Source organism: Nothobranchius furzeri, chromosome 6, assembly GCF_043380555.1.
Source record: "Nothobranchius furzeri strain GRZ-AD chromosome 6, NfurGRZ-RIMD1, whole genome shotgun sequence".
Taxonomy (NCBI): domain Eukaryota; kingdom Metazoa; phylum Chordata; class Actinopteri; order Cyprinodontiformes; family Nothobranchiidae; genus Nothobranchius; species Nothobranchius furzeri.
This window is the reverse complement of record NC_091746.1, coordinates 73,775,827-73,790,062: the sequence shown is the minus strand read 5'-3', so window position 1 is coordinate 73,790,062 and position 14,236 is coordinate 73,775,827. Positions and strand designations below refer to the sequence as shown.

Below are 14,236 nucleotides of genomic sequence, written 5' to 3'. Positions count from 1 at the left end.
TAAAGCAAAATCATTTAGTGAATTTAAAGGGAAATAATGTTTTCAGATTAAACTGAACCTTGCTTTAAATTTTCATTGTTATTTCTACTGATGATCTAACGTAGCCTGGCAAGCCAGACTAAATAAATGTATTATTTAGTCTGGCCACGCTCCATTGACGGCTCTCGGTTGTGGGGCGGGTTCTACCGTTGTCTTTCAAATGATCTCCGCATTCCACTGGACAATGAATGTGACATACTCTTGTTTCACTCTGTTGCATCATCCCACCCACCAGGCATATAGAGTGCCCTGATTGGCCCACAAAGCGGATGAAGCTCTGTGATTTGTTCACTAGGCAGATAGAGCACTATGATTGGCCCACCATTATGGACCAATCACAGCTCTTTATGTGTTTGAAACCCCTCTAGAGAGCTGTGATTGGCTAGCCAGAGTCCTGGTAGGAGCTGCTGAGGTTTCAATGGAGCATGCCTAGACCATTCTTTGCAAAGCAAGAATTTGGTCTAGTTCACTAGGCTAGATCTAACGCCTTTGTGTGGAGGAACGGGTCCTCCCGACTGTGGTTTGTGCTTATGCACCAAACTGCAGCTCAGACTACCCACCCTTTTTGGAGTCCTTGGAGGTCCTGGAGAGCGCTCCTTCCGGTGACTCCCTCTTTCTGCTGGGGGACTTTAACGCTCACGTGGGCAACGACAGTGAGACCTGGAGAGGTGTGGTTGGGAGGATTGGCCCCCCAATCTGATTATGAGCAGTGTTTTGTTACTGGACTTCTGTGCACATCATGGATTGTCCATGACACCATCTTCCAGCTTAACGGTGTCCATGTGTGCTCTTGGCACCAGGATACCTTAAGCCACAGTTTGATGATTTACTTTGTTGTCGTTTCATCTCATCTGTGGCTGCATGTGTTGGACACTCGGGTGGAGAGGGGTGGAGCTGTCAACTGACCACTACCTGGTGGTGAGTCGGCTTTGATGATGGGGGTGGGGGGGGGCGGACCTAAACTTGTGAGGGTCTGCTGGGAACGTCTGGTGGAGTCTCTTGTGAGAAGGAGCTTTAAGGGAAGCCTGGGACATCGAGTCACTGGCCCATGTTCAGTGCTTCCATTTTCCAGGTGCTTGGCACCGGCGGTTAGGGATGCTGTCAAGCTGAAGAAAGAGTCAGGTCTTATTGGCCTGTGGGACTCCAGAGGTAGCTGATGGGTACCGGCAGTCCAAATGGAATGTGGCTCGGGTGGAGACCCAAGGGAATACCCAGGACACTCTGGAGGGACTGTTTCTGTCAGCTGGCCAGGGAATACCTTGGGATTCCCTGGAGGAGCTGGCCCAATTTGAGGTAACTGCTTCCGCGACCTGACTCCAGATAAGCAAATGAAAATTGATTGATGGATTTAACCTTTAATGTGCTTTTAACTCTATCTGTCGTGTGTTTTTAGCATGGTTTTATTCTGTTATGCCGTGTTCAGCATTCTGGGCGTCCTTGTCAAACAGAGCTACATTCATAAAGCTGATCATGATGGAAAGAAGGAAGGCTGGGATACGTTTGCTTTATTAGAAGACAGAAAAATGGTGTCAGGGTGAGCCGTCTCCAGTTTCACTGAGCTCCACACAACCCAAGCAGGACTTTCTGGTACTCTCCCTTAGTGTCAGCCTAGAAAACAAAAAAAGGAAAAAACTTATATTTGTATTAATTCATACTAAAAGCCAGAATGGAAACACTATAACAGTTATATTTCTACCACTATGTCGTCCTGTAGGCTTCTCCCAAACATGGCTTGGTATTCCTCCACTATCTTCTTCAGGTCGACCTCAGAGCGGCTCACCAGAATCCTGATCAGTGTTCTGTCTCGGGTACCAACACCCTGTTGGAACAAAGCAGGGTTTCAGTTGTAGAAGTCATGAAATGCTACGATTACCTAGTCATTCTCACAATATTAAACAGACCTCTCTATATATCTATATTTATTGTAAGAGCCATAATATTTGTTGGGCGAGTTGATTACTGGGTTTCCGTTCTCTTTTTCTATGCATATATTTTACAAGTGAGAATGGAAAAGGTGCAAAAGTCCAAAAAAGCTAGCTTTTAAACAACTCTCGCTCCTCCCGTCGGCAAACATCCCCAGGCCATGCCCGCCTTTTAGGAACTCTGGTAGTTTGTCCTTAAGTTGAAGTGGTAGCAGCCAGCTGGTTACAGCAGAACTAGATGGGCTCCGAAGAAGTGAGAGGGCGCGTACCCTGACAGAAAGGGGGAGAGCATACCAAGATGAGAGACTGAAGCACATTCAACGCAGATACAAAATCATCTAAGTGGAGGTGTCATGCACGAATAGGCAAAGAGTTATTAAGTGGTGATTCTTCTAAGGATGAGTTAACTGAGCTTATTGAGAAAATCAAAGGCACCTGTTCTGATGTAAAAGTAGTTTATGAGGAGCTGCGTCAAGTTCAAACCCCTGAACCAGACCTGCGGCGCAGGGTTGATACATGCATGTCATTCTCAGAATGTATCATTCAAAGAGCAGAAAGACAGCTTAAAGGTCATGAAGCAGATAAAGATGAAGAGTCTTGGCCTGACGTTGGATCCGTTCTAGGTTCAACAGGTTCTGTTTCTAGACCACTGTCTCATCAATCAGGATGTAGTTCTACCCACTCTTGCAGCCACTCTGTCAAAAGAATAGAGGCTGTAGCTGAAGCTGCTGCAACTCAGGAAGTCTTGGCAGTGTTGGAGGAGCAAGAAAGAAGCAAAGACCTGCCTCATTTGGCATTTCTAAAGATTCCAAGAAGCTACCTTCCATCAAACTTTGGTGAAGTCTCACTATATGAGCTTCACAACTTTTCAGATGCAAGCTTCAAAGGGTATGGTGCATGCTCATACCTTAGATTGGTGAGTGAAACAGGACAAATAAGTTGTTCCCTTGTCTTGGGGAAAGCAAGAGTAGCCCCTACCAAACTAACGACCATCCCAAGACTTGAGTTGTCTTCAGCTGTGACCTCAGTTCGCATTGGTGATATCAGAGGCGAGCTGGAGATTGAGAATTTGCAAGAGTATTACTGGACTGACTCAACGGTGGTCCTTGGCTATGTGAACAATGCTGCTAAAAGGTTCCAAACATTTGTGGCCAACCGCATCCAGCGAATAAGATCTAGAACAACACCTGAACAATAGCGATATGTCAACTCCGAAGTCAACCCAGCTGATGGAGCCTCATGAGGATTGACTGCAGTTCAAATTAAAGAATCCAACTGGCTGAAAGGACCCACTTCCTTTGGCAGCAAAATTTCCCACATGAAGTGGGAATGGTGGGAGAAGTTGAGGCTACTGATCCTGAACTTCGGAAAGTACATGTTCATGCAGTTAAAGCAAGAGAACAGAATCCAGTGGTAAACCGTTTAAATTTTCTGACTGGTCCAGAGTGGTGAGAGCAATTGCCAGGCTCAAGAGATTTGTCAGAGAATTCAAGGGATTTCAGTCGATAACTAATGAGTCAACTAATCTTGAACAAAGAGAAGCAGAGGTCTTCATTTTCAAACTCGTACAAGGAGACGCGTTTGCTGAAGACAAAGAAAATGAGAGGGACAAAGAAAATGAGAGGCAAGAAGGAACACACTTTGAGCAGGCACAACAGGCCCGCCCGCAGCCTCCCACTCCCAAGCCGGCTGAGCCTGGAACCCAGCGACCCGGGACCCAACAGTGCCCAGGGACTCTGATCCCACCAGGCAGCCAGGGTGTGTGTGTGTGTGTGTGTGTGTGTGTGTGTGTGTGTGTGTGTGTGTGTGTTGAACAGAGGACTTAAGTGTGAGACTCGCCTGACTTGGACAGATGTTCCAATCACTTGTTTTGGACTGAGCCGGGTTATTGGCTATGTGTTTTTTTTTTTTTTTTTCTTTACACAAATGTGGGAGAGAACCACTTCATTCATTTCTTTGGGTTATTTTTTTAATCTTCAAAATATATTTTCAGTTATGTTTGAACGTTGTTAAAAGGCATGAAAAAATGTTTTAAGCTTGCTTATTTTGCAAATTTGCCTTTGCACCAAACCACCTTTTTCCTTTTTGCAACTTCAAAATGCATCTCAGGCCAAAAACGCAGAAACTGGTGTTTTCTTACGTGACCAGATTGATTCTGTTTCCTAGCAAAGTTAAAATCTTAATTTAAATCTTCTCAAAAGGTTAGTAAAGCAGTGAATGATTTCACAAAACTGAGACCCACAAGAAAACCCAAACCATCCAAAAGAACAGAAGTTCACTCGTTCACATCCGTTTAAAAATCCATGGTTCACCTTTTGAACTTTCAGTACACACCTTCATAGCATGGCAGAGCTTCTCAGCAAAGAACGCAGGAGTGTTCCAGGCACATTTCACTAAAATCAGAGAGAGACGTAAACATGTGTCAGACTGGAACCAACACACCAAGTCCAGATGTTGCTGCTGCTCCACAGCTGTAAAGTTTCAGATTCAGGTTAAGTCCATTTCTGATCTCAAACCCATCAGCCTGCTGCGTCTCACACCTTCACTCACCAACCAGCAGGAGTTAATTTATCTGGAGCTGATCTGCAGACTTATTTCTTTGTGGAGAACATATTGCAACTAAAACCAAGTTATATTACTTTGGGTAACTTTGAAGAGTCAAAACATTCCAGGGAAGGATTTCAGAAGCGCATTTAGATTTCTGGAGCACAACAGAGCCTTCATTTCCGTCAATAGGATGCATTTTCAATAAAACATTGAATCTGACTATTGGTTTCTGACCCAAAACATACAGTTCCTCACATAATTTACTAATCTATAAACAGAAAGATTTTGTTTGGCTTTGATCAGCTGCTGGGAAAATTTTATACTTGGTGGAGCTGACGTGTCAATGGAATTCCCTTTAGCCCAGAATACAACAATAAATAAATAACAGCATGTCTGATGAAGATCCAATGTCTTGATGCACACACGTCTGTTCAGGGCAAAAAAATAATAAATATATATATATTATATATACACACACATTATTGAAAGCATGACTAGCAAGCAGTTACCGTCTATTAGCTTAGCATGCTAACCAGAGGAAATCATTCAAAGACATTATTTCATCAAAAACACAGCAGACCTTTACAAAATACACTCACTGTTCTCATATACTCTTTAAATGGCTTTAACCCAACAGGCGACTTCCAGAAAGTTAGCTTGCTTCACCAAGCTAGCAGTAGGTGGCTACAGAACTTAATCTGTTACAAAAAGGAAATGTGGGAAACAAAAACAACCATAAGAGTAGTTTTCTGGTCCGCTTTGCATCAAACATACGTTGTACTTCAGTTTAAATGGCAAAATTGTGCGTTTCAACTGTCACATAATTTCAGATTTATTTGGTTTTAAAAAAACTGGTATTAGACTACAAATCAGAATTCCCATAAAATGACGTCACAGTAGAAGCTCTTCTCTAGCATAGATGCTACTTATGTGCCATTCCCATCTGTACCGGGTCGGCCCGGGCCGGGTAGCGTAGGTTGTTTACATATCTGGGTGGCCTGGTATTTTTCCGGGCCAACCGAGGCTCATTCTCAGCCCTCTTCTCGAGGGGGTCTGCTTCAGGCCGACCAGGGCCAACACACCCACTGCTGACAGCAAATTCACACCTTCCATTAGAGCAAGCCTCTGATTGGTGGGTAGAATCAGCCCACATGGGCTTAAGACAAGGATGTGTGGAATCAACCGGGCCAGGCTGGGGCCGACTGGGGCTACCCGGCCCGGGCCGACTCGGTACAGATGGGAATGGCCCAGTAGTTGGTGGTGGTCTTAGGGACCGATAGCCCAAACAGCAGCCTCGCCTCCGTCAGACCGCCCCAGGGTGGCTGTGGCTACATAGTGGCTTACAATCATCAGCAGTGAGTGAATGAGTGAGTGCATGAATAATGGAAGCGCTTCGAGTGTCTTAAAATTTCTGTGGAAATTTTATTTGTTTTTATTAGCACTTTCCACATGACCCACTTTAGCAGTTTCCTCTACGTGTAATGGTCTTTTCATCCTGGGAGATGGTCGCTAAACTTGGCCATTCGTTTCTTCTAGTCTGATGACATCAATTTTGTGAGACGAGCAGCTGTAGTCCACTGCATCTACCCAGTTTCTTCGAGAAAAATGAAAGTCCAGGTGTTTCATTAAGACCGTAGTACCCTGGACGACTGAGAATCTACACAAACGTAGTTCACCACGTGTTTGCACGTAAAACCTAAAGTAACCTTTGCCACCCGTTGAAAATAAGCTTTTTTTCATCAAAATATGTCTTAAAAATTCACAGACGTGTTAAATCCTTGGCACATAAACAGGATCAGAAAATAACTCATGGCTCCATAGACTCCTATCTTTACCGTAGGGTCTGGAAGTAGATGTTAAGAGTTAGAGAGGGTTTTCCAGTTCCAGCCATTGACATGAATACGTAGACGCCCCGTTGGACGCTGGGGAGCGCAACAATGTTGTCGCCATATTGGATGGTTCCTCACAAACTTAAGGCATACTACTGAAAACAGATCCCTATTGACTTTTCTAGCCTACCCGTTGGGATTTTATATTCATTTATTTTATTATTTTTATATTTTCAATCCATCCACTCAATCCAAATGTGTTTCACACATTTGTCCTTTACCGACTGTTTCATCTATCTTGTAATTTCCATTTTGTACTTTGTAATTTGTATTTTGTAATTCTAATTTCTTTTATTGTTGATTTATTCAATATATTTACTTAACTGTACCATGTTCAGCGCTTTGGGCTTCCTGACAGGGTTGCGGAAGGCGCTTTATAAATAAAGCTTTGATTGATTGATTGATTTTAACTACCATATGACTGATTGTGAAACAGCATAATAAAATGCGTATTTTAGTTGGGTAAACATCTTCCTCAGTAAAAACTAAAGGACTTGGGGCCAATGGAGACCCATCCAAGATGGCGGCCGGGGTTATACAGGTCCTTTTAAAAAAAATAGCATTTGTGCTAAAGTTCATTATTGTCTGTAATGTACTGATAAACATTAAACTTTCATATATATTAGATTCATTACACACAACTGAAGTAGTTCAAGCCTTTTATTGTTTCTAATATTGATGATTTTGGCATACAGCTCATGAAAACCCAAAACTCCTATCTCAAATAATTAGCATATTTCATCCGACCAATAAAAGAAGTGTTTTTAATACAAAAAAAAGTTAAACTTCAAATAATTATGCTCAGTTATGCACTCAATACTTGGTCGGGAATCCTTTTGCAGAAATGACTGCTTCAGTGCGGCGTGGCATGGAGGCGACCAGCCTGTGGCACTGCTGAGGTGTTATGGAGGCCCAGGATGCTTCGATAGCGGCCTTAAGCTCATCCAGAGTGTTGGTCTGGCGTCTCTCAACTTTCTCTTCACAATATCCCACAGAGCCTCTACGGGGTTCAGGTCAGGAGAGTTGGCAGGCTAGTTGAGCACAGTAAAACCATGGTCAGTAAACCATTTACCAGTGGTTCTGGCACTGTGAGCAGGTGCCAGGTCGTGCTGAAAAATGAAATCTTCATCTCCATAAAGCTTTTCAGCAGATGGAAGCATGAAGTGCTCCAACATCTCCTGATAGCTAGCTGCATTGACCCTGCCCTTGATAAAACACAGTGGACCAACACCAGCAGCTGACATGGCACCCCAGACCATCACTGACTGTGGGTACTTGACACTGGACTTCAGGCATGTTGGCATTTCCCTCTGCCCAGTCTTCCTCCAGACTCTGGCACCTTGATTTCCTAATGACATGCAAAATTTGCTTTCATCTGAAAAAAGTACTTTGGACCACTGAGCCACAGTCCAGTGCTGCTTCTCTGTAGCCCAGGTCAGGCGCTTCTGCCGCTGTTTCTGGTTCAAAAGTGGCTTGACCTGGGGAATGCGGCACCTGTAGCCCATTTCCTGCACACACCTGTACACGGTGGCTCTGAATGTTTCTACTCCAGACTCAGTCCACGGCTTCCACAGGTCCCCCAAGGTCTGAAATCGGTCCTTCTCCACAATCTTCCTCAGGGTCCGGTCACCTCTTCTGGTTGTGCAGCGTTTTCTGCCACACTTGTTCCTTCCCACAGACTTCCCACTGAGGTGCCTCGATACAGCACTCTGGGAACAGCCTATTCGTTCAGAAATGTCTTTCTGTGTCTTACCCTCTTGCTTGAGGGTGTCAATGATGGCCTTCTGGACAGCAGTCAGGTCAGCAGTCTTACCCATGATTGCGGTTTTGAGTAATGAACCAGGCTGGGAGTTTTTAAAAGCCTCAGGAATCTGTTGCAGGTGTTTAGAGTTAATTAGTTGATCCAGATGATTAGATTAATAGCTCGTTTAGAGAATCTTTTCATATGCTAATTTTTTGAGATAGGAATTTTTAGTTTTAATGAGCTGTATGCCAAAATCATCAATATTAGAAACAATAAAAGGCTTGAACTACTTCAGTTGTGTGTAATGAATCTAATATATATGAAAGTCTAATGTTTATCAGTACATTACAGACAATAATGAACTTTATCACAATATGCTAATTTTTGAGAAGGACCTGTATGATGTCTGGTTCCAGCACCCCACAGACATTAAATTCAGCTATGCTGATTGGCTAAAAATCTAAAGAGATGCTTTTGAGAGCACCCCCGAAGACATTTTATGAGTCACTGTTAAATCAGACAATCAGTGGAATTGTATGTAGACCCAAACTTAAGTAAAACTGACACACTGGCGATAACATTCATGTAAATTAAGTGTTTTGTCCCCTCTATACTTGGAAGAGCAACTCTCCAGCGCCCCCTAAAGATGAGCCACTACTGGCCATGAGACATTACAGGGACACAAATCTGAGCTGGTGGTTCTTTTCAGTAAGAAAATATGATCCAACAATTTCTACCAGACGGCGAGAATGTCTGACTGTCTATCTACCTACCAATGTCAATCAGACACTCTTCGATGTCTCCTTTCAGATCCATCTGCAGGGCTTTAGGTAAAGTGATGTCACTGATGGCTGCATAATTCTGGAAGGCTAACGGGTAAAGAAACGAAATGAGAAATTAAAGAAGCCATAAATCAGTGCAAAAACTCTGGCTTTACATTCCTAACACATACTGAGCTTTCAAAATGATTCATTCAATTAAACATCCACATTTTATTTAGATAAGTTTATTTTCCAAAGATAAAACGTGTTTAATATGCCTTAAATCTACCGTTTATCTTCACAGACGGTGTAAATAACCTAAAGCACGATTGTCTCGTTCCCTCACCTGGATGGATGTGGTTCCACCCGTTTTTCCAGGTGTGTGTTCATCACTTAACCCAACATGAAACCGTCACGTCAGACTCACTTTTAGAGAGCTGCGGGCCGCTCCGTGTGGTCAGGATGTTGATGAAGGTGGAGACGTTGACCTTTCTGGAGGTTTCAGCTGCTTCAAACAAAATCTGTAGACATAAAAAAAAGATGCTGATAGCTTCAGTTGTATGTGTTTCAGAACAGGTTCGGTTAGTCTTCCTGGTTCCACCTGAGCGTCCTTTCTGGCCAGCTCCATGTCTACAACGGTGCTCTCGTCTTTTTTGGCACTCAGCATGGAGAGAAGCGCCTGAGTGAAGTCCCCGCTGGTCTCATCTTTAATGGCGCGCTCTAGATCGACGCCGTACTCTGAGGGAATGGTTTAGAGCAGAAATACAATCATGCATACATAAAAACACCCATATGAAATCTAAACTTAAAAAGATGGAACTAATATTTTAAGGAATGAGCTAAAAACCTTTTTTGAAGACTTGTTTGATCTCTTCAATCTCCTTGTTGGATCTTGTAGCGAGAACCTCCACCAGGACCGCCTCGTCTGTTCCCACACCCTGATGGATCAAAGTTGATCAGGACGAGTCAAGAGTTTCATGTGTAGGAGATGGCTGGTTTCTAAGGAAGGTACTAATCCTGATGCTCCATCCAGAGGCTTCAGGGCCAGAAGGGCTTTGCTGGACCAGTTCCCGCATCACAGTAAAATATTTTCCCTTCTTTTAACTGGTAAGACTTTACCTTTGTGGCGTTTCTGAGCAGGTGGGCATCGTAATACGCCGGCTTCATGAGCAGAGCCAGAGACGCATCCTCTAGATGTGAGCTGAGGACTGACTCCAGAGATTTAACCAGATTCTGCAAAACAGCACTAGTTAATAAAATCACATCTTGGAATGGAATAAGCTTCTTAACTTGAGCTTTCGCAGCAGACGTTGCTGTTCGACTGCATGATCTGCTGCATCAGACTTCTCATTAGTGTTTTAGAGCCTGGCTAAAGACGGGCTTTTAAACTAATGACAGCATCTTTTAGATGATGATTTGTTTGATTTAGTGATGAACCACTCCTGTAGACAGGACTAACGAAGGCCGAGGAGACATTTCAGCAGGTAGATTAAGGTGAGGGTATTAAATATCCAGCACGTTTTAATTTGACCTGTTTCAACACACCTGATTTCAATCAGCAGGTGATTAACAGGCTTCTGCAGAGCCTGATGAGCTGCTGCACAGGTGATTCAACCACAGGATCATGTGGTGGAGCAGAGAAACCAGTAAAACTAGCTGATACTGGCCATCCGTGACCCAGAACGTAATACCTCTGGATTAAGGTGTTAAAGACCAGCACAGCAATAGTTTCACTTTGAGTTTTTCTAGTGGACACTAGGGGGCGCTAAAAAGCCAAAACAGCAAAGTTTTCCTGTAATGTTTTGGTGAAAATCACGTTGGTGCATCTCTGATTGCTGGAAAGTGCTTTGAAATGATAAATTCGCCTTTGTAAACCACTTTTCTGACCCGTGAACAACTGCTGCCTCCTATAAATAAAACAATGACACCGAGGACAAAATGAACTGATGAGTTGTTTGTTTTGTAAATCTGCTGAGGCGTTTTCAACACAACATTACAGAACGATTGAAGTTTCTTTTACCGATGATTTGCAGATATTTGACGAGTTTGAGCTTCGACTCACCTTCCCAGTAGACGACTCGTAAACGGCTTTGATCATTTGCCTCTGGTCGTTGTTTCTCTTCACCAAGACTGAAACGATCACATCCTCGTCTGTAGGAGAAAACAGAACCAGTTAGCTTCACGACCCTGTAACATAGACAAGGTCGACATTTCCGTGGTGTTCCACAAACGTTTTAGCAGAAAGTTTAAACATAATCTTGAAGCTGGGCTGGCACGCATTGGTTTTCTTATCCCACAGCTAGGTCAACCTTCCTGGAAATTCTGTCCCCGTCACATTCATTTGGGTGTTTCTCAGGGTACTGCTTTGGTACCATTTTGTTTTGGCTCCCTCGTCTTCCCTTACTGTCATTTAAAGACATTACTACCATTGCTATGTAAATAATTACTGTACATTTGTCTAAACTTGCATTTCAAAACTGCACATTACAACATCTGGATCCCATTGAGATAGATGGCTGACATTTTTCTTCAGTTAAACTAAGAAATTACTGAAATAATAAATCAATCAAAATGTATTTAAATAGCATTTAAGCATGCAATACATGCAACTCAAAGTGTTTAACAAATTTAAAAAGGCCCCGCATACCCTCATTCCCTCCCATCCCCAGAATTTCACACACACACACACACACACACACACACACACACACACACACACACACACACACACACACACACACACACACACACACACACACACACACACACACACACACACACACACACACACACACACACACACACACACACACACACACACACACACACACACACACACACACACACACACACACACACACACACACACACACACACACACACACACACACACACACACACACACACACACACACACACACACACACACACACACACACACACACACACACACACACACACACACACACACACACACACACACACACACACACACACACACACACACACACACACACACACACACACACACACACACACACACACACACACACACACACACACACACACACACACACACACACACACACACACACACACACACACACACACACACACACACACACACACACACACACACACACACACACACACACACACACACACACACACACACACACACACACACACACACACACACACACACACACAGGGCTGAGTTCAGATGAACCAAACCAGCTAAGATAAGGAAACGCCATCAGGGGAGCCATCCGCCCCGACAGCAGCAGATCCACAGCAGCAGCCGAGGCACTGACACAGGGTGCCCAGGGCAGGGAGGGCGGAGACCCCCACCTCCACCCAGGCACACCAGGAAAGCACCCAGGCCGCTACAGCCTACCACCACCCCCGGGGCAGAGGGCTCCCACAGTTGAAACACTGGGGAAAGGTTAAATTAAGGTTAAAATATAAAATAATAAGAGCTAAAATTAGAATTGTAATATAAAAAGTTATGTAGATATTAAAATAATGTTGATCATAAATCTATAGTAAAAACTATTTAAAAATAGCACGTGTAAAGAAACAATACATATAATAAATAAATAACCTCAGTAACTGAGTTTCACATGCAGATTAAAAATGAAAATCTTACCCCACCTAGCTGCAGACAGAAAACAGATGGGGAAACGTTGGGTCAGAAAAAGCCTGGCAGATCTTTGTCACACTAAATTAGCATTCATGGAACCCCATCTTGGCTCGTGACGATGGAGGCTGTTGGTTCATCATCCAGGAGAGAGCAGAGCACGTCTCGTCTAGTAGAAGCTAACTGCTAGCATTAGCAACGCCACAACACTGCACAAATCCTTCAGGCTTGTTTTATTTGTTGCATTGCTGTTAGCCAATCAGAGGAGAGATGTTTGCATATCATGAATATTCATGAGTATAATTCTAAGGCCCAAACCCAATACTCGCACTTCCACCCTTGCACGATCCCGACTAGGGGTGCGAGTGCGTAGGGTGTCTCGATTCTTAAGTGTGGAAGTTGATCACGCCCCTTTTGCACCCTTGATCCACACTTCACCCAAGTCCAGAGATGCAGACTTGGGTGAAGGGCATTACCCACAATCCTTTGTACCTTTTCTGCTTTCTTGGGACCAAGGAAGGACATTGTCCTCGTAAGCAAGGCGCCTGGCCTCGCAAGACATCGCCTCGCAAGGCCAGGCGCCATGACATTGAGAAACACCCTGGATTTTTTGGTTCACTGTCTATTCTAACTCAGGTGACGGAGCTGGAGAACATCAGCATGCATGTGCAACTCCAACTGAGTGGCCAATCATTTCTCAAAGGATAAGAATTACACATTTTTCAGTGAACAAGACCTTAAAAGGTTTCTCAGGAATAAAACTTAACATATTTAGATTTTATCAGTAAATCGTTTAAGCCTGTAAACGTTTAAATACACATACGTTTACTTTCAATGGCACTCTGAAGGACTGAAGCATCAGTGCTGGCATTAAAGTTTGGGTATGGAGCGACCGTTCCATAAAACTTTGGCTTCGGTTTTTCCTTCACCTGCAGGAAGAAACAAACATGTCAGCCTGTCAGGACAATCTGTTTCAGCACAAACGAAAACATGGTTGTAGCTCTGAGCTTTAGGACTTTTCAGAATATTGAAATTAAACCCCACAACTCAGAACTACTGACATGTGTTGGTTATTGTGCAGTTAAGTTAAAGTGGGTCAGAAGGAGCACAAACTCACAGTAACGGGGTGTTCTTCTGGATCTCGTTTATGGATTAAACCTTTAAAGAACTTCGTGAACATCGACATGTTTAACTGGAACGTTGAAACTCAAACTGTGCAGGAGAAACAAACAGAATCCAGTAAGCAGCAGAGTTTTTAAGACCCAGTAATCAGATCAGTAACTGGGACCAGGTGTGACACAAGAACAGGAAGTACAACCTTTACAAAATAAAACTGTTCAAATTTACAAAAGTTACTAATAAAAAAGAAACTTAGATTTTTTAAAAAGTAGAAAAATATGAAAAAACAAGAAAGAAAAAGCAAAAACATACCAGCTGCGTGACAGAAAACTTCCTCGCCTCAAAGTGTCTCAGTTTGCACAAATCAAATCACGCTTCAGTGACTCCGCCCGCCTTAGTGACTAACAGGTAGTTCTACCTGCTGGGCATCATCCAATCAGCTGCCACCTTTACTGGAAGGCAACGTCTCTTGATATAAAAGATCTTCTGTTCAGGTGAAAACGTTTCAACCTTTAGGATCAGGGTTGCCTATCCCTGCTTTAGGTAAACAGATGGTCAGGAAGACAGCACAGGTG

The 14,236-nt window shown here is 43.5% G+C and overlaps 1 protein-coding gene across 2 annotated transcripts; it reads right to left on the bottom strand.

Annotated features, from left to right (window-relative positions):
* Positions 1-1,529: 1,529 nt before the first annotated feature.
* LOC107375106 (annexin A1) lies at positions 1,530-14,065 on the bottom strand. Of its 2 annotated transcripts, XM_015943466.3 has the most exons (12): positions 13,974-14,065; positions 13,660-13,754; positions 13,366-13,471; positions 10,965-11,053; positions 10,022-10,135; positions 9,750-9,840; positions 9,504-9,640; positions 9,330-9,423; positions 8,915-9,010; positions 4,296-4,354; positions 1,736-1,858; positions 1,530-1,647 (listed from the first exon to the last, which is right to left on the bottom strand). In XM_015943466.3, exons 2-12 carry the CDS (start codon positions 13,726-13,728, stop codon positions 1,591-1,593), a joined length of 1,035 nt encoding a protein of 344 aa, XP_015798952.1. In that variant the 5' UTR covers positions 13,729-13,754; positions 13,974-14,065; the 3' UTR covers positions 1,530-1,590. The 2 variants fall into 2 exon arrangements, with proteins under 2 accessions (XP_015798952.1, XP_054600668.1); XM_054744693.2 differs by lacking the exon at positions 8,915-9,010.
* Between the last annotated feature and the right edge of the window lie 171 nt (positions 14,066-14,236).